The following is a 25,000-nucleotide window of genomic DNA, read 5'->3' on the forward strand; positions in this document are numbered from 1 at the left end:
ATTTTGCATATAAATGTGCTCCTGTAGTTAACATGATGTACTCTTTTTCCACATTTTGTTATATTATAGCAGGGGGTCACCAACAGGGTGCCCGCGGGCACCAGGTCGCCCGTAAGGACCAGATGAGTCGCCCGCTGGCCTGTTCTAAAAATAGCTCAAATAGCAGCACTTACCAGTGAACTGCCTCTATTTTTAAAATTGTGTTTATTTACTAGCAAGCTGGTCTCGCTTTGCTCAACATTTTTAATTCTAAGAGAGACAAAACTCAAATAGAATTTGAAATTCCAAGAAAATATTTTAAAGACTTGTTTAGATAAATTCATTTATTTTTTTACTTTGCTTCTTATAACTTTCAGAAAGACAATTTTAGAGAAAAAATACAACCTTAAAAATTATTTTAGGATTTTTAAGCGCAGTGGAAGAGTGGCCGTGCACAACCCGAGGGTCCCTGGTTCAATTCCAACCTCGTCATGTCTGTTGTGTCCTGAGCAAGACACTTCACCCTTGCTCCTGATGGGTGCTGGTTAGCGCCTTGCATGGCAGCTCCCTCCATCAGTGTGTGAATGTGTGTGTGAATGTGGAAGTAGTGTCAAAGCGCTTTGAGTACCTTGAAGGTAGAAAAGCGCTATACAAGTACAACCCATTTATTATTATTTATTTTTACCTTTTAAATTCCTTCCTCTTCTTTCCTGACAATTTAAATCAATGTTCAAGTAATTTTAATTTTTATTGTAAAGAATAATAAATACATTTGAATTTAATTCTTCATTTTAGCTTCTGGTTTTACGACGAAGAATATTTGTGAAATATTTCTTCAAAATAATTATCAAAATTTAAAAAAATATTCTGGCAAATCCAGAAAATCTTTAGAATCAAATTTAAATCTTATTTCTAAGTTTTTAAAATTTTTGTTCTGGAAAATCTAGAAGAAATAATGATTTGTCTTTGTTAGAAATATAGCTTGGTCCAATTTGTTATATATTCTAACAAAGTGCAGATTGGATTTTAACCGATTTAAAACATGTCATCAAAATTCAAAAATTAATCTTAATCAGGAAAAATTACTAATGATGTTCCATAAATTATTTTTTTAATTTTTTCAAAAAGATTCAAATTAGCTAGTTTTTCTTTTCATTTTTTTCGATTGAATTTTGAATTTTAAAGAGTCGAAATTGAAGATAAACTATGTTCCATCCATCCATTTTTTACCGCTTATTCCCTTTTGGGGTCGCGGGGGGCGCTGGCGCTTATCTCAGCTACAATCGGGCGGAAGGCGGGGTACACCCTGGACAAGTCGCCGCCTCATCGCAGGGCCAATAAATTTTAATTTTTTTCGTGTTTTCTCCTCTTTTAAACCGTTCAATTAAGTGTTTTTTTCATCATTTATTCTCTACAAAAAACCTTCTGTAAAAGGAAAAAAAATGTACAACGGAATGACAGACAGAAATACCCATTTTTATATATATATATATAGATGTATTTATTAAGTCTCACCTTAAAACTCATCTGTATACTCTAGCCTTTAAATAGACCTCCTTTTTAGACCAGTTGATCTGCCGCTTCTTTTCTTTCTCCTATGTCCCCCCCTCCCTTGTGGAGGGGGTCCGGTCCGATGACCATGGATGAAGTACTGGCTGTCCAGAGTCGAGACCCAGGATGGACCGCTCGCCTGTATCGGTTGGGGACATCTCTACGCTGCTGATCCGCTTGAGATGGTTTCCTGTGGACGGTACTCTCGCTGCTGTCTTGGATCCGCTTGAGCTGAACTCTCGCGGCTGTGTTGGAGCCACTATGGATTGAACTTTCACAGTATCATGTTAGACCCGCTCGACATCCATTGCTTTCGGTCCCCTAGAGGGGGGGGGGTTGCCCACATCTGAGGTCCTCTCCAAGGTTTCTCATAGTCAGCATTGTCACTGGCGTCCCACTGGATGTGAATTCTCCCTGCCCACTGGGTGTGAGTTTTCCTTGCCCTTTTGTGGGTTCTTCCGAGGATGTTGTAGTCGTAATGATTTGTGCAGTCCTTTGAGACATTTGTGATTTGGGGCTATATAAATAAACATTGATTGATTGATTGATTAATCTTATTCTTTCGGTCATGACCCAAAGCTCATGACCATAGGTGAGGATGGAAACGTAAATCGACCGGTAAATTGAGAACTTTGCCTTCCGGCTCAGCTCCTTCTTCACCACAATGGATCGGTACAACGTTAAATTGAGGAAATTGGCTATTATTGACTATTTCTGGCAATTCATTTAAGTGTGTATCAAACTGGTAGCCCCTTCGCATTAATCAGTACCCAAGAAGTAGCTCTTGCTTTCAAAAAGGTTGCTGACTCCTGTATTACAGCTTCAGTCCAAAATGGAGTACATTGTGTTTTTTTGTCCGAAACATCTACACACAATTCCCCATATTGACAATGTGAAAACCTTTTTTTTTTTTTTAAACAATTTTTTTGCCAATTTCTTTAAAAGAAAAATGGTGCGACATAAAATGTGGAAAAAGCAAACCTGAGAGGGGTCATTTGTTCGAAACACCTTTTTTTTTATGACTCATGACAGTTCTGTACCACTACAAACACACTAGAAAACAACTTCTTTGTAAATGATTAGCTCAACTGAAGTGCAACAAAACACTTAATGCTTTGACACTTGACTCACCCCGGTAAGGAATTTGTACTCCTTTGCGTGGCCAAGATGCAGACGTTTCCTCTCCTCGGCTGTGGTTCCTGCCAGCATGCAGTAGAACACATGGTAGTTCCGCTCCTGCTGGGCCTGAGGTGATGACAACATTTAGCAACAGAGTGATACCTCGGCGTGCAAGTGGCCCAGCTCACGGGGTTTTGGGAAAGGAGCTGTGCAGCATTAGCCTGTAGTTGATGGATATCTACAAAGACACAACTTTCTTTTTCAAACCGGGCGAACGAACAATGTAAGTGTGAAGGACAGTGCAGAGAAGAAGAAGCTGATAAGATTCATCGAATAAAAGAAATCACTGAGAACATGACTGTGCTGAGGCTATGATAACGCCAGCCAAGGACGTTGAAATTGTTTCTAAATAGAAGACATTTATCCATGAAAATATGGACAAGCCGCTGATGTGTTTGACAGCATATTGTCGAAGTGTGCTCTCCAAAGTCAGTGCTGTACATTATGTATGCTAATACAATACATTGAAGTACAGTAGTTTGCAGTATGTCTGATTATAGGATGGGAAAAAAAAGAACGAAAGGAAGAAAAAGGAAAAAAAGGGGTGGGAGGGAGAGAATGAGAGAGAGAGAGAGAGAGAGAGAAAAGAAAGAAATAAAGACAAAAAGCAAGAAAGAAAAACAGAAAAGAAACAAAATAAAAGACAAATTAAAGAGGTAAAAATATTTAAAAATAAATGTAAAAAGACAAAAAAAGAAGAAAATGAAATAAAGAAAAAAAGGAAAAAGGAAAGAAAAAAATACAAAAAAGAAAGACAAAAAAAGAAAAAATAGGGAATAAAAAACAATAAATTAAAAAAAATAAAGGAAAGAAAAACAGGGACAGAAAAAGGACAAAAGAAAAAAAAAGAAAAAAGAAAGAAGAAAAAAAAATCATGAAAGAAAAGAAAAAGGTAAAACAATTATGAAAAAAATACACAAAAGAAAGAAATAAGAAAGAAAAAACAGACAGAAAGAAAGAAGAGAATGTAAGAAAAAAATGAAGGAATAATTATAAAAAACAATGGATTAAAAAAAATTCAAAGAAAGAAAAACAAAGACAGAAAAAAAGGCAAAAGAAAAAAGAAAGAAGAAAAAAATAAAAAAGAAAGAAAAAACAGACAAAGAAGGAAGGAAAGAAAAAACTGAAAAAAAAACCAAATTATGAAAAAAATACAAAAAAGAAAAAGAAAAATAAAGAAAAAAGAATAAAAGGAAATGATTAAAATAACAAAAAGAAAGAAAAACAAAGACAGAAAAAAGGCAAGAGGAAAAAGAAAGAACAAAGAAAACAAATATGAAAAAGAAAGAAAGAAGTATAAAAAGAAAAAAGGAAAAAAATATGAAAAAAATACAAAAAGAAAAAAGAAAGAAAAAAAAGGACAAAGAAAGAAAGGAAAACGTAGAACAATGAATAAAATAAATGCACAAATAAAAAAAAATAAAAACAAAAAAAGAAAGAAAAATGAAAAAAGAAGAAAAAAGAACAACAACAACAAAAAGGAAAAAGAAAAAAGACAAAAAAAGAACGAAAGAAAGAAAAAGGAAAAAAAGGGGTGGGAGGGTGGGAATGAGAGAGAGAGAGAGAGAGAGAGAGAAAAGAAAGAGAAAGAAAGAAATAAAGACAGAGAGCAAGAAAGAAAGAAAGAAAGAAAGAGAAAGAAGAAAATAAATAAATAGAAAAAAAGAAAGAAAAACAGAAAAGAAACAAAATAAAAGACAAATTAAAGAGGAAAAAATATTTAAAAATAAATGTAAAAAGACAAAAAAAGAAGAGAATGAAATAAAGAAAAAAAAAGGAAAAAAAAATACAAAAAAGAAAGACAAAAAAAGGAAAAATAGGGAATAAAAAACAATAAATTAAAAAAATAAAGGAAAGAAAAACAGGGACAGAAAAAGGACAAAAGAAAAAAAAGAAAAAAGAAAGAAGAAGAAAAATCATGAAAGAAAAGAAAAAGGTAAAACAATTATGAAAACAATACACAAAAGAAAGAAATAAGAAAGAAAAAACAGACAAAGAAAGAAAGAAGAGAATGTAAGAAAAAAATGAAGGAATAATTATAAAAAAACAATAGATTAAAAAAAATTCAAAGAAAGAAAAACAAAGACAGAAAAAAAGGCAAAAGAAAAAAGAAAGAAGAAAAAAATAAAAAAGAAAGAAAAAACAGACAAAGAAGGAAGGAAAGAAAAAACTGAAAAAAAAAACCAAATTATGAAAAAAATACAAAAAAGAAAGAAAGAAAAATAAAGAAAAAAGAATAAAAGGAAATGATTAAAACAACAAAAAGAAAGAAAAACAAAGACAGAAAAAAGGCAAGAGGAAAAAGAAAGAACAAAGAAAACAAATATGAAAAAGAAAGAAAGAAGTATAAAAAGAAAAAAGGAAAAAAATATGCAAAAAATACAAAAAGAAAGAAAAAAAGGGACAAAGAAAGAAAGGAAAAAGTAGAACAATGAATAAAATAAATGCACAAATAAAAAAAAACAAAAACAAAAAAAGAAAGAAAAATGAAAAAAGAAGAAAAAAGAACAGCAACAACAAAAAGGAAAAAGAAAAAAGACAAAGAAAGAAAGAAAAGATCTTAATTGTCACAAATACATTTGATTTTCAGCACAACCCCGTTGGAGAGCAGCAACACCTTGTACAAAATAACGGAACAGGAACCGCTGATGGGTCGCTACTTACAGGGCCCCCGAAAAAGTGGGAAAATGGTAAACGCGGCGGAAGATGAGTCAAATAAAGTCGACCTCAGACTGGGCTCCTATTGTGAGCGGGGAAAAAACTCCATGTTAAAGCACATATACTGTACATATTACTGCACTTTAATATATTTATATTATTCATATAGAGTTTATTTTTATTATTGTTTATTGTGAGCAAACTGTGGTGCTGAATTTCCCCCAGGGATCAATAAAGTACTTTCTATTCTATTCTATTCTAGTACGAAATACAACTCGAGACTTGTAAAGAGGGGTGAGGGGAAGGGCTGCCAGCCACTAGGGGCGCTGCTCCATTTTCCGTCATACCACTTGGGGGGCAACAAACAGGCTCTATCCTGATTAGGGATGTCCCGATCCAGGTTTTTGCACTTCCGATCCGATACCGATATTGTTTTTGCACTTCCGATCCGATACCGATATTGTTTTTGCACTTCCGATCCGATACCGATATTGTTTTTGCACTTCCGATCCGATACCGATATTGTTTTTGCATTTCCGATCTGATACCGATATTGTTTTTGCACTTCCGATCCGATACGATATTGTTTTTGCACTTCCGATCCGATACCGATATTGTTTTTGCACTTCCGATCCGATACGATATTGTTTTTGCACTTCCGATCCAATACCGATATTGTTTTTGCACTTCCGATCCGATACCGATATTGTTTTTGCACTTCCGATCCGATACCGATATTGTTTTTGCACTTCCGATCCGATACCGATATTGTTTTTGCACTTCCGATCCGATACCGATATTGTTTTTGCACTTCCGATCCGATACCGATATTGTTTTTGCATTTCCGATCCGATACCGATATTGTTTTTGCATTTCCGATCCGATACCGATATTGTTTTTGCACTTCCGATCCGATACGATATTGTTTTTGCACTTCCGATCCGATACCGATACTGGCCTATCCGAGCATGTATTAAAGTTTAAAGTTCTTTAGACAACTTAGGTGTCAGATTCATGTTGAAAAGGGTTTTGGTACTCTTGCTAACAACTAGCCAGCTGAATTAGGTGAGTATGAATAATACACATAAATACACAAATAATGCTGTAAACATTATTTAAAAAAGCAAAACACACAAACAACCTGAGTGGGATAAAATGTCTATAACTCAACATCAATACTTGCTCTTGAACAAGAGTAAACTTAAAAAAAAACAACAAAAAAAACATCACACACTCCCTTCAATTGTTTGCGTCAGCCAGGTTTGGGGGCAAACAATTGAAGTCCACGCATAATGGGGAGATTTTTTCAAAGACGAGCACAGGTGTCAATGATGAGCGAGGCTGTGCTAAAAAGCCTCTCACTCTCAAGAGTCATTAAAATGTCATACAACTTTACCACCATGCTTTGACTTTATTGTGGCCTGTTTTGCACTCCACCTCTTCACACCTCTTCACACTCACATTCACACACTAGGGACCATTTAGTGTTGCCAATCAACTTATCCCCAGGTGCATGTCTTTGGAAGTGGGAGGAAGCCAGAGTACCCGGAGGGAACCCACGCATTCACGGGGAGGACATGCTAACTCCACACAGAAAGATCCCGAGCCTGGGATTGAACCCAGGACTGCAGGACCTTCGTATTGTGAGGCAGACGCACTAACCCCTCTGCCACCGTGAAGCCCATTATTACCACCACGCTTGACTTTATTGTGGCCTGTTTTGCACTCCACCTCTTCATCTTTTTTCTTTTTTTTATGGTAAAATGATCCCACACAGCTGACATTTTTACCCTAACTTTTAATTCACACGGCCGTCTTAACGGTGAGAACACGGACCTGTGGATGTGTTGAAGGTGTGCTGAAAAATGCGGAACAGAGCATAGGGAGCAGCAGAAGAATGGAATGTATTATTTAAATCATCCATCCATCCCATCCATTATCTACCGCTTATTTCCTTTTGGGGTCGCGGGGGGTGCTGGCGCCTATCTCAGCTACAATCGGGCGGAAGGCGGTGTACACCCTGGACAAGTCGCCACCTCATCGCAGGGCCAACACATATAGACAGACAACATTCACACACTAGGGCCAATTTAGTGTTGCCAATCAACCTATCCCCAGGTGCATGTCTTTGGAGGTGGGAGGAAGCCGGAGTACCCGGAGGGAACCCACGCATTCACAGGGAGAACATGCAAACTCCACACAGAAAGATCCCGAGCCTGGGATTCAAACAAGGACTGCAGGACCTTCGTATTGTGAGGCAGACGCACTAACCCCTCTTCCACCGTGAAGCCCATTATTACCACCACGCTTGACTTTATTGTGGCCTGTTTTGCACTCCACCTCTTCATCTTTTTTTTGGGGTAAAATAATCCCACACAGCTGACATTTTTACCCTAACTTTTAATTCACACGGCCGTCTTAACGGTGAGAACAAGGACCTGTGGATGTGTTGAAGGTGTGCTGAAAAATGCGGAACAGAGCATAGGGAGCAGCAGAAGAGTGGAATGTGTTATTTAAATCATCCATCCATCCCATTCATTACCTACCGCTTATTCCCTTTTGGGGTGGCGGGGGGTGCTGGCGCCTATCTCAGCTACAATCGGGCGGAAGGCGGCGTACATTATTACCACCACGCTTGACTTTATCGTGGCCTGTTTTGCACTCCACCTCTTCATCTTTTTCGTTTTGTAGGGTAAAATAATCCCAAACAGCTGACATTTTTACCCTAACTTTTAAACTTTTTTAACTTTTTAAAAAGTGGATCTGCCTTGCCGATACGCATTTTCTTGGCAAATCCTGATGTGATCCAATATTTCTTATCTAGATCATCTCTCTTACTAAAAAAGTTCAAATTGTAATGTTTTTTGGTGGCTCAGAACAGTCTCGTTTTCTTTTTTATTAATTTGCATTTCAAAGAAATACTCATTGATTTGAGGTACGAGTATTTTGGGTTACTTTTTTATTACCCAGAGGACCACTTTGTTATTTGTTAAAAGCACCAGTGTTTGAAATGTGATCACCACCTGTGAGGTGGATGTTTGTCCACCTCCTGATAAGAGGGAACCTTATCAGTACATTATTAGTATCTTCTGCCGTGGTGTGTTGTCTCTTCCCGGCCCCGCCCGCAGATAAGAAGTGTCTCGGTGTAGATAAGTGTTCTCACCTGATGGCAGACCCGAGACTTCTCCAGCAAGTACTGCTCCACCCGGGCCCCTTCGATCACGCCGCCCTCGTTGAAGAAGATCTCCAAATATTTCCCAAAGCGACTGGAGTTGTCGTTTCTGATGGTCTTGGCGTTTCCAAAAGCTGTTTCGATTGCACAGGAAAACTTGTTTTTAACGTCCACCGGTGATTTTTTTGATAGTGTTATTTTTTTTTTTGGTGAACATTGCTACTTTTTGTCCTGTTGCATGCAAAGTGACCATAAACATGTGGAAATACACCATATTGCCAAAAGTACTGGGCTACACCTGCTTTGACTCACATATGAACTTAAAGTGCCATCCCATTCCTATCAGGTTCATGTCAGGACTCTGTGCAGGCCAGTCAAGTTCATCTACATGAGAAGTCTTTATGGACCTTGCTTCGTGCGCTGGTGCATAGTTCTATTGGAAGAGGAAGGGGCCCTCCCCCAAGCTGCTCCCACGAGGTTGGGAGCATGGTTAAACAGATTGTGCACACCTGTGATTAGGAAACCTGATTCTGATCATTTGGATGGGTAGCCAAATACTTTTGGAAATAAAGTGTATGTACAGGTGTACTGTAGTTACTGACAGTGGTTTTCTGAAGGGTTCCTGAGCCCATGTGGTGATATCCTTTACACACTGATGCAGTACCGCCTGTAATATCACTGCTTACGTGCAGTGATTTCTCCAGATTCTCTTAACCTTTTGATGATATTACGGACCGTAGATGGTGAAATCCCTAACTGAAAACATGTTTTTTATTGTAGTTTCTTCAAAATAGCCACCATTTGCTCTGATTAGTGAAGTGAATTATATTTATATAGCGCTTTTCTCAAGTGACTCAAAGCGCTTTACATAGTGAAACCCCAATATCTAAGTTACATTTAAACCAGTGTGGGTGGCACTGGGAGCAGGTGGTTAAAGTGTCTTGCCCGAGGACACAACGGCAGTGACTAGGATGGTGCAAGCGGGGATCGAACCTGCAACCCTCAAGTTGCTGGCACGGCCACTCTACCAACCGAGCTATAAGTTGCATTTGTCAATTTGACACATCTTTATTTGATAGGTATAAAATAAATGTAATTATTAGCAGTTCATAGAACGTATTAGGGTTGTACGGTATACCGGTATCAGTAAAGTACCGCGATACTAACGAATCATATTCGGTACTATACCGCCCCTGAAAAGTACCCCGAGGCGATATCATATTTTTGTTATATTTTGTAGTGTTGAATGTCAGGAAAGTTTTGATCAAGTGAAATAAAAATGACAAATAAAAACAGTTTATTATTAACTTAATAATAATATGCCCACATATGTGGTCCTCTCCAAGGTTTCTCATAGTCATCATGGGGTGAGTTTTTCCTTGCCCTTATGTTGCCCCTACCGAGGATGTCGTTGTGGTTTGTGCAGCCCTTTGAGGCACTTGTGATTTAGGGCTATATAAATAAACATCGATTCATTTATTGATTGATAATGCTGTCTTTAAAATGGAGTGGAGTGGTAATTTGCTTTTGCCGCCTAAATAATTCATTAAATTAATCTCGTGTTCAGCTTTTGTGCTGCAGGACTGCTGGTATCGGACGTTATACGTGCAAGTCGATGTCATTCGCTCAGTTTTTTTTGCTGATACTGGACCGATATCTGATATCAATATCCGATTGGGACACCCCTAGCCAAAATATCTGTGTGGAGAGGCGCAGCGGGGCAGGGCACGCTGGGGCCCGGCCCAAGATGGCGGCGAGGAGGCGGAGAATGCTGCTGAGCGGAGAGGCGGGGCGTGCCGGGAGCGACGCCGCAATCGAGTTCAGGTGCGTGGATCGCGCACCTACACACAATTAACAGTTCTCCTCACGCTGTATAAAAGGGGAGAAGGAGGAGAAAACGAGGCATAAGGAGGAGGAGAGCCCACAGCAGCGACCGAGGAGGGCGGCTGAAAAGCGGACCGTGTGCGAGCGGTGGAAAAGCGACCCGACCTGAAGACAAAGCTATATTGAAAAATAAAGCGAGTCAAACCTGCTCGAATGCAAAAATGACCTTCCTTGATGGTCCTTGGAACCCGCACGACAGCAAGCGACTGTCACAATCTGCTTGTCACTTTGATTCGTGATTTCAAAGGGAAAAAAATAGGCAAACAACATTGAAAAGGTGCGTTATGGTTTGTGCTCCGTGTCCCGTGAACAAACGTCCGACCGGAACTCTCTAATAACTAAAGTTCCTTGGGTGAATAATGTCAACTCACCACACCTGTATGTTTTAGCGCTTTCATGGCGAGTTTACTGACAGATATAAGTAAGAACTTTACGCTACTTTATATTACAAGATGGATGTCGCATAACAAGAAGATGGACAAAAAGAAAAAGCTTATCGACTACAGTGTCGCAATTTTTTTCTAGGACTTATGCAGATCCCTAATACAGATCAGCAGGTACCAGAAGGCAAGAAAAGTTGCTTTTGCATAATATTGCAAAAAACCCCAAAAAACAGATAATGTCTTACCTTATGAACACACCATAATAATAATACTCCTACGTTGAAGCATAGTACAATACATCAAGCGGTGTGGCTTCACTGATTACCAAAGTCGTACTAAAACATTTTGACAGATTTTTGAGCACCGTGTGTAATGTTCTATATTTTCAATGGAACATAAAAAAATGGTTGGTGTTGTGTACTTGAATCATATTGCAGTCTACACCTATCTCTTATGTGTGACTGCCATCTACTGGTCACATTTCTCATTTCACCATGTACCAAATAAAATACGTTTGAGGTCGGTAAGCACAACCAGAATTATTCCGTACATTAGGCATAAGGCGCGCTGTCGAGTTTTGAGAAAATGAAAGGATTTTAAGTGCGCCTTATAGTCCGGGAAATACGATAATACGAAATATCCCAATGAGATTTTTTTTTTTTTATTATTTTTTTTTTTTTACAGTACCTTCCAATATGGGGTTGGACTCCAGGATCTGCTGTTCAATCTGCCGTTGAGAGAGTTCACCGCTGACCGCCGCCAAGTATTGTAAAATCAGCTTGGTGCCCTCGGTCTTTCCTGCTCCAGACTCTCCACTTTAAGACAGAAAAAGAGCAAAATCATGTCCAATGTCATTTTGGGACGTATGTTTTTTGGGGATGGTGTTTTTTTTTTTATAAATACACTTTGCTTAGCATACATTGATGCAAAATAGGGTGTTTTTAAGCATCTTTAAATGTATCTATAGAGTACATTTTTCTACAAAACCCAAAACCAGTGAAGTTGGCGCGTTGTTTAATTCGTAAATAAAAACAGAATACAATTTGCGAATCCTTTTCAACTTATATTCAATTGAATAGACTGCAAAGACAAGATATTTAATGTTCCAACTTATTGGCAAATAATCATTAACATAGAATTTCATGGCTGCAACACGTGCCAAAGTAGTTGGGAAAGGGCATGTTCACCACTGTTTTACATCAACTTTCCTTTTAACAACACTCAATAAACGTTTGGGAACTGAGGAGAGCAATTTTTGAAGCTTTTCAGGTGGAATTCTTTCCCATTCTTGCTTGATGTAGAGCTTTAGTCGTTCAACCGTCCGGGGTCTCCGTTGTGGTATTTTAGGCTTCCTAATGCGCCACACATTTTTGATGGGAGACAGGTCTGGACTACAGGCAGGCCAGTCTAGTACGCGCACTCTTTTACTACAAACCCCGTTTCCATATGAGTTGGGAAATTGTGTTAGACGTAAATATAAACAGAATACAATGATTTGCAAATCCTTTTCAACCCATATTCAGTTGAATATGCTACAAAGACAACATATTTGATGTTCAAACTCATAAACTTTATTTTTTATTTTTTGCAAATAATAATTAACTTAGAATTTCATGGCTGCAACACGCGCCAAAGTAGTTGGGAAAGGGCATGTTCACCACTGTCTTACATCACCTTTTCTTTTAACAACACTCAATAAACGTTTGGGAATTGAGGAAAGTCATTGTTGAAGCTTTGAAAGTGGAATTCTTTCCCATTCTTGCTTGATGTACAGCTTAAGTTGTTCAACAGTCTTGTTGTTGTATTTTACGCTTCATTATGCGCCACACATTTTCGATGGGAGACATGTCTGGACTGCAGGCGGGCCAGGAAAGTACCCGCACTCTTTTACTACGAAGCCAAGCTGTTGTAAAACGTGGCTTGGCATTGTCTTGGTGAAATAAGCAGGGGCGTCCATGATAACGTTGCTTGGATGGTAACATATGTTGCTCCAAAACCTGTATGTACCTTTTAGCATTAATGGTGCCTTCAAAGATGTGTAAGTTACCCATGTCTTGGGCATTAATACACACCCATAACATCACAGATGCCTATAACAGCCCGGATAGTTCTTTTCCTCTTTGGTCCGGAGGACACACCCCCCAAAAAAATTGGAATGTAGACTCATCAGACAACAGAACACTTTGCATCAGTCCATCTTGGATGAGCTCGGGCCCAGCGAAGCCGGCGGCGTTTCTGGGTGTTGTTGATAAATGGCTTTCGTTTTATAATAATAATAATAATAATAATGGATTAGATTTATATCACGATTTCTATTGTTAGATACTCAAAGCGCTCACAGAGAAGTGGGAACCCATCATTCATTCACACCTGGTGGTGGTAAGCTACATCTGTAGCCACAGCTGCCCTGGGGTAGACTGACGGAAGCGTGGCTGCCAGTCTGCGCCTACGGCCCCTCCGACCACCACTTATTATTCATTCATCATTCATTCACCAGTGTGAGCGGCAAAAGGTGAAGTGTCCTGCCCAAGGACACAACGGCAGCGATTTGGATGTCAATAGGTGGGAAGCGAACCTGCAACCCTCAGGTGCCACCCCAACGTTGCGTAGTAAAGTTTCAAAATCCACGTACGGATGTAGCGACAAACTTTAGTTGCTGACGGTGGTTTCCTGAAGGGTTCCTGAGCCCATGTGGTGATATCCTTTACACACTGATGTCGCTTGTTGACGCGGTACCGCCTGAGGGATCGAAAGTCACGGGCATTCAATGTTATGTGCGGCGATTTCTACAGGACATGTCTGGACTAAAGGCAGGCCAGGAAAGTACCCGCACTCTTTTACTACGAAGCCCCGCTGTTGTAACACGTGGCTCGGCAATGTCTTGCTGAAATAAGCAGGGGCGTCCATGATAACGTTGCTTGGATGGTAACATATGTTGCTCCAAAACCTGTATGTACCTTTTAGCATTAATGGTGCCTTCACAGATGTGTAAGTTACCCATGTCTTGGGCATTAATACACACCCATACCATCACATATGCCTATAACAGCCCGGATAGTTCTTTTCCTCTTTGGTCCGGAGGACACACCCCCCCAAAAAAACTGGAATGTAGACTCGTCAGACCACAGAACACTTTTCCACTTTGCATCAGTCCATCTTGGATAAGCTCGGGCCCAGCGAAGCCGGCGGCGTTTCTGGGTGTTGTTGATAAATGGCTTTCGCTTTGCGTAGTAAAGTTTCGACATGCACGTACGGATGTAGCGACAAACTTTAGTTGCTGACGGTGGTTTCCTGAAGGGTTCCTGAGCCCATGTGGTGATATCCGTTACACACTGATGTCGCTTGTTGACGCGGTACCGCCTGAGGGATCGAAAGTCACGGGCATTCAATGTTACGTGCGGCGATTTCTCCAGATTCTCTTCACCTTTTGATGATATTACGGACTTTAGATGGTGAAATCCCTGAATTCCTTCCAATAGCTGGTTGAGAAATGTTGTTCTTAAAACACATTTCTCAGGCATTTGTTCACAAAGTGGTGACCCTCGCCCCGTCCTTGTTTGTGAATGATTGAGCATTTCACGGAAGCTGCTTTTATACCCAACCATGGCACCCACCTGTTCACCCGTGGGATGTTCCAAATAAGCGTTTGATGAGCATTCCTCAACTTTCTCCGTTTTTTTTGCCTCTTGTGCCAGCTTTTTTGAAACACGTCGCAGGCATCAAATTCCAAATGAGCTAATATTTGCAAAAAAATAACGGTTTGAACTTTAAGTGTCTTGTCCTTGCAGTCTATTCAATTAAATCCACGTTGAAAAGGATTTGCAAATCATTGTATTATTGTTTTTTTTTGTTTTTTTTTACCATTTACACAACTTCACTCGTTCATCTCTCAATCTGACCTGATGATGCAGCACTGGTTCCCGCGATGGCGTTTCATGTTGAAGTAGCAGGACTCGGCGATCGCAAAGATATGCGGCGGGAGTTCCCCGAGCTTTTTACCACGGTACAGTCGTATCTGGGGAAAAAAAAAAAAAAAAAAAAAAAAGCACACGTTGGCAAGAAGGCGATGTGCGGCGATAAAAGTGGTTTAATTGGAACGAGTTTGTAGCCGCACCTGGTCGTCTGAATATATGGGGAAAAATTGGTACGGGTTCACTGCCACCAGCACGGAGCCCGTGTAAGTCTGGAAAGACATTAAGGAGGTTCAATAAATCAGTCTGATAGAGATGTCCAGCTGTGTGGATCATTGATATCAAGATCCGAACACATTATGATATTTGATTAGTATTAGAAGCGGCCCGCAGGCCACAGACGCCTGCTGCTGCTGTTGTTTTGCACGCACCAATACTCCAGCGGCGCTAGGAATTTTAAAATGGGGCCCCGGGGACCCCATTAAGTCATAAAAATGGGGTCCGACAGTAAACTCATTTTTTTCTTAAAACAGATCCTGTTATATCTTACATATATGTCATAAATGTTACTTAATTCATAAAAAAAGATGTATTGAGTTATAAACATTCATTGACTTTCTTCTTTCCTTCATGGATCTAAACTTTACCGCTGCCGGTATTTTTTTTTCTATATTTTTACTGTAATATTTTCAGAGTGTGTTTGTTGTATTTTTGGCCAAAGTAAGACGAAGAAAACAATTTGAAGTAGTCTTTATTTTTTTTTAGTTTTAAAATGCCATGATTTGCACAGATTTTCCTCCATGCGACCCCTGAGCAAAAATGAGCTCGACACCCCTGATTTATATTAAATAAAATAAAAATAAAAATATATATATATTGTTTAAGATCTGGTGATTTCATTTTTTCATCTATTTATTGTCTTAACTGATTTTACCCTATAAAATCGGTTTTAATCATATGTATTCTTATATATATATGTAAATATATGTATGTGTATATGTATATATTTATTTTTAATTATTATAATATATCAAAATTATATATATATATATATTATTAAAATTATACGTTATTATTATAATATATATATATATATAAAAAAAATATATATATATATATCCATCCATCCATCCATTTTCTACCGCTTATTCCCTTTCGGGGTCGCGGGGGGCGCTGGCGCCTATCTCAGCTACAATCGGGCGGAAGGCGGGGTACACCCTGGACAAGTCGCCACCTCATCGCAGGGCCAACACAGATAGACAGACAACATTCACACTCACATTCATATATATATATAAAATTTAAATTATATATATAGATAAATATATATATATACAATTGTTTTATTCAGTCATTGGTGGAGCTAAGGATAGTATTTGAATCTTGTTTTTAATATTTTTGTGCAGCACTTTGGAAACATTTTTCTTGTTTAAATGTGCTATATAAATAAAGTGGATTGGATTAGAAAAGAAAAATGGAGAAAAAAAATGCTGAAGTATGGTTTGGAAAATGTTACATAGTTTGATGAAAGAATATGGAAAAAATAGGTTTGGATTGTGAAGTGAATTATATTTATATAGCGCTTTTCTCTAGGGACTCAAAGCGCTTTTTACATAGTGAAACCCAATATCTAAGTTACATTTAAAGCAGTGTGGGTGGCACTGGGAGCAGGTGGGTAAAGTGTCTTGCCCAAGGACACAACGGCAGTGACTAGGATGGCGGAAGCGGGAATCGAACCTGCAACCCTCAAGTTGCTGGCACGGCCGCTCTACCAACCGAGCTATAAGTTGCATTTGTCAAATAAATGTAATTATTAGCAGTTCATAGAACGTATTAGGGTTGTACGGTATACCGGTATCAGTAAAGTACCGCGATACTAACGGATCATATTCGGTACTATACCGCCCCTGAAAAGTACCGGTCAAACGTCCCCCCCCCAGAGGAGCATGTTCGGCAGCGCACAATCACCGAGTACTTACAAGCAGACACAGTGTGTGGACAGAAAAGGGAGAACGGACACATTTTGGCTTAAAAACTAAGAATAATGGTGAAGTTATAACACTGAAACACCCTCAGGGAGACGTGCTTTAAGACATAGCTAGCTAGCAGCTTAAGTCCAGTCTTTGACTTTGACCAATGTACGATCCTGTAACGACTTGGTATCGGATTGATACGCGAATATGTGGTATCATCCAAAACTAATGGAAAGCATCCAAACAACATAATAATAGGTGATTATTACATTTGAACAGAAGTGTAGATAGAACATGTTAAAAGAGAAAGTAAGCAGATATTAAGAGTAAACAAACAAGTAGATTAATAATTCATTTTCTACCGCTTGTCCTTAATAATTTCGACAAAATAATAGAATAGAAAATGACACAAAATGTTACTGCATATGTCAGCAGACTAATAAGGAGACTTTGTTTGTTTACGTACTACTAAAAGACAAGTTGTCTAGTATGTGTATTATTCTATTTAAGGACAAACATGCAATAAGAATCATATTTAATTTTAAATAAAGCCAATAATGCAATTTTTTTGTGGTCCCCTTTTATTTACAAAAGTATCGAAAAGTACAGAAAAGTGTCAAAATATTTTTAGTACCGGTACCAAAATATTGGTATGTATTGGTCTGTATACAAGTGCATAAAATGATATCAAAACATATAGAATGTTATCAGATAAATATTAGAAAAACTTGGATAAAGTGAATTTTAAAACTTTTAAACTTGTGCGGCGGTATAGCTCGGTTGGTAGAGTGGCCGTGCCAGCGACTTGAGGGTTGCAGGTTCGATCCCCGCTTCCGCCATCCTAGTCACTGCCGTTGTGTCCTTGGGCAAGACACTTTACCCACCTGCTCCCAGTGCCACCCACACTGGTTTGAATGTAACTTAGATATTGGGTTTCACTATGTAAAGCGCTTTGAGTCACTTGAGAAAAGCGCTATATAAATATAATTCACTTCACTTCACAAAACTTGATCACAGCATGTCCTGTACCAGGGGTCGGGAACATTTTTGGCTGAGAGAGCCAAGAATCCAAATATTTTTAAAATGTATTTCCGTAATCAATCAATCAATCAATCAATGGTTATTTATATAGCCCTAAATCACAAGTGTCTCAAAGGGCTGCACAAGCCACAACGACCTCCTCGGCTCAGATCCCACATCAGAGCAAGGTAAGAGGACGAAAAGCAAAGAATCAAACAGAGACAGAATTAAATTTGGCTCAATTGGAGGAGAAACGTCTGGTCTGTACTCTTGTACGGTCTCCCGTAAACAAGAGCCATATCATCTTTTTTTCAACACTGAACTCAACAAAACGCGTGCATTTTTAAGCAAGACCAACATTTTTAGAGTTTAACAGGTCTCGTATTCTTTGTAATAACATTGTTATTCCGAAGCTAAATGTGGAGGGGGCGTGGCCTGCGGGCCTGCAGCGAAGCAGGGTGTGCCAGCACCGGGATCGAAATCAGCGACAGGTGCGTAGATGGCCCACCTGGGCCTTGTTATCTAATCACACGTCGCTCTGTTTATAAGCAGCAGCCAGGAGGGGGGAGACGGGGCTGGGGCCGGAGCCAGAGTGCGAGCGAGAACGAAAGAGAAAAAGACAATTGCTGGAAAGCGACTGAGAGACTTATTGAAAAAATACTGCAACCCTGAAACAGGCTCTCATGTCGGTGCTTGGTGGTCCGAAGAACCCCCAAGCAGGGCAAGCTGCAACTCACATAAATGATTCCTTTCTTGTGGCGCAGCAGCAGGTTTCGCAGCAGGCCGGCCTCCGTCATGTCCCCCAGCTTGATCATGTCGTCCACCCCCTCCACGGACGTGGGGTGCATGATCTTGAGGGAGGCCTCCGCCTCCGGGGCCAGTCTGTGCTCCTGGTTCGTGTGGAACAGCATCGAAAGGACACGGAAGATTAAACTCAATTGTGGTTTGAAAACGGAAACAAATTATTTTCAAGCGGCTTACCTTTCCCACATCATCCACCAACAAACGCTGACCACTCGGCGTTACTTTGACCCTGGCTCCTATGGGCACCCCGATGTCAGAGTCCAGCCAAACCCACTCCCCCTAGAACAGGGGTGTCAAACTCAAACACAGAGTGGGCCAAAATTTTAAACGGAACAAAGCCGCGGGCCAAGATTGAACAAATTAACCTTTTAATAGGGACCCAAAGAAGTTTTGCATTAAATATTGAACAAGCAAGGATTATAGAACTTTAGTGACATGCAAAAACCAGTTTCAAATAATAATAATTCAGTTCAGTTCAGTTTATTTTCAGCAGGGGTGCCCATTACGTCGATGGCGAGCTACCAGTCGACCGCGGGGGGTGTGTCAGTCCATCTCCAGCCAGGCTTTTAAAAAAAATAAGACCTAAAAATGAGTGATCATCAATCTTCACCAAGACGTCACTTAAATGACATTCACGGTACCGGAGGGTCTTGTGAGATGACGCTGGCTGCTGCAAGATCATTATTATGAAAATATGACCGAGAGGAAGGCCAGAAACACTTTTTATTTCAACAGACTCTCGCGCCGTCCCTTCCGTCAAAACTCTAAAGGCCGACTGCACATTTCCTATCTTCACAATAAAAGCCCTGCTTCATGCTGCCTGCGCTAACTAAATACAGAGTCTCGGAAAACTGGCGTGCACAAGCGATCCCTCAGAAAGCTGGCGTGCACAAGAGACTCTTATTTTGTTAGCGCAGGTAGCATGAAGCAGGGCTTTTATTGTGAAGATAGGAAATGTGCAGTCGGCCTTTAGAGTTTTGACGGCGCGAAAGTCTGTTGAAATAAAAAGTGTTTCTGGCCTTCCTCTCTGTCATTTTTTCATAATAATGAACTGGCAGCAGCCAGCGTCATCTCACAAGACCCTCGGGTGCCGTGAATGTCAATCAAGCAAGCTACGGAATTTGCCGCCAATGTTTTTCTTGTAAAGTGTATGGAAGCTGGATGAATTAGATGCCAAAAACCAACCACTTTCATGTGGTATTGTACAGAAAGGACAACTTTTTTTTCTCCTCCATTTGAAAATGTGGGCGTTATCATCATTACTGTCTGATTCCAATCAATGCGAGTCATCAGAATCAGGTAATACACCAACTTATATTCTTGTCTTGGTGAAAGAAAGACATCTATATGTGTTACACATGCTTGTATTATCATTAAACACATTTAACTTGTTTACAAAAATGTCTCTTTCATAAATAAATAAATATAAATGATATATATAAATGAGGTAGATCCCCTCGGGTTGGTCAATTGAAAAGTAGCTCGCCTGCAGAAAAAGTGTGGGCACCCCTGTTCTACGACATTCCTAACGGAAGTTACAAGCAGTCTGTTTTTCTTTCCTTCCCAGGGGGCGCTAGCGCGCAATTTTGATTTTTCTGGTTTGGCTGCCTAATAAGTTGGGAAGGCATGCCAGACTGAAGTGTGTGTCAAATTTGGTGAGTTTTGAAGCATGTTAAGGGGGTCAAATTACAGCTGAAAGAGGCAAAAAATGCATTTTTTGCGAATATTTTGTTTTGAAGGGGTTTTTGCCAACTTCCTGTTGATTTTAGGTACATAAGTTTCTAATGGGGAATCTAGTTCTAAGTCAGTCCTACATAGAGGTTTTTGTTTCATGTCTCTACGACATTCCTAACGGTAGTTACAAGCAGTCTGTTTTTCTTTCCTTCCTAGGGGGCGCTAGCGCGCAATTTTGATTTTTCTGGTTTGGCTGCCTAATAAGTTGGGAAGGCATGCCAGACCGATGTGTGTGTCAAATTTGGTGAGTTTTGAAGCATGTTAAGGGGGTCAAATTACAGCTGAAAGAGGCAAAAAATGCATTTTTTGCGAATATTTTGTTTTGAAGGGGTTTTTGCCAACTTCCTGTTGATTTTAGGTATATAAGTTTCTAATGGGGAATCTAGGTCTAAGTCAGTCCTACATAGAGGTTTTTGTTTCATGTCTCTACGACATTCCTAACGGTAGTTACAAGCAGTCTGTTTTTCTTCCCTTCCCAGGGGGCGCTAGCGCGCGATTTTGATTTTTCTGGTTTGGCTGCCTAATAAGTTAGGAAGGCATGCCAGACTGATGTGTGTGTCAAATTTGGTGAGTTTTGAAGCATGTTAAGGGGGTCAAATTACAGCTGAAAGAGGCAAAAAATGCATTTTTTGCGAATATTTTGTTTTGAAGGGGTTTTTGCCAACTTCCTGTTGATTTTAGGTATATAAGTTTCTAATGGGGAATCTAGGTCTAAGTCAGTCCTACATAGAGGTTTTTGTTTCATGTCTCTACGACATTCCTAACGGTAGTTACAAGCAGTCTGTTTTTCTTTCCTTCCTAGGGGGCGCTAGCGCGCAATTTTGATTTTTCTGGTTTGGCTGCCTATTAAGTTGGGAAGGCATGCCAGACTGATGTGTGTGTCAAATTTGGTGAGTTTTGAAGCATGTTAAGGGGGTCAAATTACAGCGCATAGGTGCGGAATAATAATAAAACGCACCAGTTTCAATAGGCTCCTTGGCCTAACAAAAACGTATTCAAACATGGATCACGATTCAAAAATGAATAACATGACTGAAACAGGCAGAAGCAAAAAAGCTTATATGCCCCAAATATTTTTTTTTTACATTCAATTAAGTTACCTTTTCTAATAATTTTGTAACACAAAGAGAAATATAGTCATTCAGCATTTACATTTAAGTTGCCCTTTAACAAATAATACAAAAATATGTACTTACACACATGCACTGTCTTGTAAATAGATAAACATACATACCTTCTAAATGCAACATTTAACCGAAAAAACATACATTTCTAGTTCACATAACTTTTTAAAATACATTGTGACATGTTCTTTTTGAAACTAAATACTGAGTCACTCATAATTCCACAAATGAACACCGAGAACAGATAAACATCGACGTTTAACAACTAATCTTGCTTTTGGTAAAATAAACTTAGATTCATCTCTTAGATCGTATTTGCTGGTCTGTAGAGAGAAGTATTTTTGAACTCCTTCTGGAGGAGTATTTATTTTTGCTTGAATAAGCGGTAGAAAATGGATGGATGGATGGATCTTGAAATTTCATAAGTTTTGATTGAACAAATTATGGATGGGTATGGTCATAATATCCTGCTTTGTTTATTAGCCGTACAGCTTTTTTTTTGCAGCAAAATAATGATTAAAAGAATATCAATGGCATATCAAATAAAATTCAAATAAAAATTGTATGTCTTTTTTTTCTATTTGCAATCTTCTGAGATAAATATCACATTTTTTCCCACAGGCTAATAATGCATTTAAAAATAAAATAACAATAATTAATGAACCAAACATTCAAGCCTTGAAGTAGCAAGAGAAAATGCATGAATAGAACGTTAATTATTGGTCAGTTTGCTGGAAGTTTCCCGGAAGAGTTAGTGCTGCAACGGCTTCTGGGTATTTGTTCTGTTGTGTTATGGTGCGGATGTTCACCCGAAATGTGTTTTTCATTCTTGTTTGGTGTGGGTTCACAGTGTGGCGCATATTTGTAACAGTGCTAAAGTTGTTTATACGGCCACCCTCAGTGTGACCTGTATGGCTGTTGACCAAGTATGCCTTGCATTCACTTGTGAGTAAAAGCCACAAATATTATATGACACACTGTTAGTATGGAGGAAAAGCGGACGTGACGACAGGTTGTAGAGAACGCTAAAGGCAGTGCTCCAATATAGTTGTCCAGGTGGAAATCGGTAAAAATTTGGGAGAATGGTTGCCCCGGGAGATTTTCGGGAGGGGCACTGAACTTCGGGAGTCTATCGGGAAAATTAGGAGGGTTGGCAAGCTGTATAACACCGGCGGGCCAGCTCTAATGCTAAATTGATATTGCCTCAAGGGCCAAATTAAATTACACGGCGGGCCAGATTTGGCCCGCGGGCCAGAGTTTGACACCCATGCCCTAGAAGCACCGTGTAGGGTTTTTGTGTATCACAATACAGGGCTGGACAATTAATCGTAATAATCAATAATAATCACTGAACTCGGCATAAAAAAAAAAAAGGTAAGAAATTTCCGGATGTAGTCAAACAGAATCCGATGTAAAACTGCTGTCATTGTGAGGTGAAGGACCATTTGTTTGGGAAAATATTGTTAATTCATTCCGCAAACATGTTCTACACTAAATAACGTCGGCCGGCCACTTGAAAGAGCGCCTGAACTACGTAAATAAAGCTAGTAAAAACATTACGTACACACACAACACTTCTAAGCTGCTTATGTTGTAGTGAACGACATCGTCAATGTAACATTAATGTACAAACAGGTCCATACACACACAACACAACTAATCTGCTTGTGTTGTAGTGAACGGCATCATCAATGTAACATTAATGTACAAACAGGTCCATACACACACAACACAACTAATCAGCTTGTGTTGTAGTGAACGACATCGTCAATGTAACATTAATGTACAAACAGGTCCATACACACACAACACAACTAATCAGCTTGTGTTGTAGTGAACGACATCGTCAATGTAACATTAATGTACAAACAGGTCCATACACACACAACACAACTAATCTGCTTGTGTTGTAGTGAACGGCATCATCAATGTAACAATGTACAAACAGGTCCATACACACACAACACAACTAATCTGCTTGTGTTGTTGTGAACATCATCATCAATGTAACATAAATATACAAACAGGTCCATACACACAACACATCTAATCTGATTGTGTTGTTGTGAACGACATCATCGATGTAACAATGTACAAACAAGTCCATACACACACAACACAACTAATCGGCTTGTGTTGTGGTGAACGACATCATCGATGTAACAATGCACAAACAAGTCCATTCACACGCAACACATCTACTTTGCTTGTGTTGTTGTGAACGACATCATCGATGAAACATTAATATACAAACAGGTCCATACACACACAACACATCTAATCAGCTTGTGTTGTTGTAAACGACAACATCGATGTAACAAAATACAAACAGGTCCATACAAATACAACACATCTAATCTGCTTGTGTTGTTGTGAACGACATCATCAATGTAACATTAATATACAAACAGGTCCATACACACACAACACAACTAATCGGCTTGTGTTGTGGTGAACGACATCATCGATGTAACAATGCACAAACAAGTCCATTCACACGCAACACATATACTTTGCTTGTGTTGTTGTGAACGACATCATCGATGGAACATTAATGGACAAACGGGTCCAAACACACCGTTACAAAAACGCGCCACACTGTGAACTCACACCAAACAAGAATGACACAACACATTTTGGGGGAACATCCGCACCGTAACACAACAGAACAAATACCCAGAAGCCCTTGCAGCACTAACTCTTCCGGGACACTACAATATACACCCCCTCGCTAACACCCTACAAAAACCCCGCCCCCTCCTCGACCTCCTCATGCTCTCTCAGGGAGAGCATGTCCCAAATTTTGAGGCACGTTAAAAAAAATAATGCACTTTGTGACTTCAATAATAACAATAATAGGGACATCGCGGTCTCTAAATACGGCAGTGCCATGGTAGCATTTTTTTTCCAATACTTGTGAATTATATTTATATAGCGCTTTTCTCTAGTGACTCAAAGCGCTTTACATAGTGAAACCCAATATCTAAGTTACATTTAAACCAGTGTGGGTGGCACTGGGAGCAGGTGGGTCAAGTGTCTTGCCCAAGGACACAACGGCAGTGACTAGGATGACGGAAGCGGGAATCGAACCTGCAACCCTCAAGTTGCTGGCACGGCCACTCTACCAACCGAGCTACGCCGCCCCCTTGAGTTGATTTACTTTGTTTAATGCATCCAGCGGGGCATCACAACAAAATCAGGCATAGTAATGTGTAAATTCGGCCCTGCGATGAGGTGGCGACTTGTCCAGGGTGTATGCTGCCTTCCGCCCGATTGTAGCTGAGATTGGCACCAGCGCCCCCCGCGACCCCAAAGGGAATAAGCGGTAGAAAAATGGATGGATGGATGGAATGTGTAAATACAACGACTGTATATATCGGTATCGGTTGATATCGGAATCGGTAATTAATAGTTGGACAATATTGGAATATCGGATTTCGGCAAAAAAGCCATTATCGGACATTTCTATCTTGAACCCTTTTTTTTAAAAATTGAGACAAAGATTATTTATGTATTTAATATTTATCTGCTTACTATTGATTTTTTTTATTTGTTCAGCGTTCTGTTACAAGGAACAAGGAAATTGGATATAATTGCTACGGTAATAAAAGGGCTATGATTCACTAAG

The 25,000-nt window shown here is 39.5% G+C and overlaps 1 protein-coding gene across 2 annotated transcripts in view; it reads right to left on the reverse strand.

Moving 5' to 3' along the window:
• The window catches only part of LOC133544967 (unconventional myosin-VIIb-like), a 130,630-nt gene that overhangs the window by 105,307 nt on the left and 323 nt on the right, over positions 1–25,000 (reverse strand). Inside the window, exons 2-8 of one of the 2 annotated variants that reach the window (XM_061890225.1) lie at positions 18,692–18,793; positions 18,448–18,600; positions 14,921–14,989; positions 14,706–14,821; positions 11,494–11,621; positions 8,531–8,673; positions 2,662–2,775 (exon numbers count right to left, since the gene is read on the reverse strand). In XM_061890225.1, the coding sequence (XP_061746209.1) occupies positions 2,662–2,775; positions 8,531–8,673; positions 11,494–11,621; positions 14,706–14,821; positions 14,921–14,989; positions 18,448–18,600; positions 18,692–18,793 (825 nt within the window). Of the gene's footprint in view, positions 1–2,661; positions 2,776–8,530; positions 8,674–11,493; positions 11,622–14,705; positions 14,822–14,920; positions 14,990–18,447; positions 18,601–18,691; positions 18,794–25,000 lie in introns of those variants that run through there. The other variant, XM_061890226.1, reaches the window with a different exon arrangement.

The sequence above is a fragment of the Nerophis ophidion genome, linkage group LG28 (genome assembly GCF_033978795.1).
Source record: "Nerophis ophidion isolate RoL-2023_Sa linkage group LG28, RoL_Noph_v1.0, whole genome shotgun sequence".
Classification (NCBI taxonomy): Eukaryota; Metazoa; Chordata; class Actinopteri; order Syngnathiformes; family Syngnathidae; genus Nerophis; species Nerophis ophidion.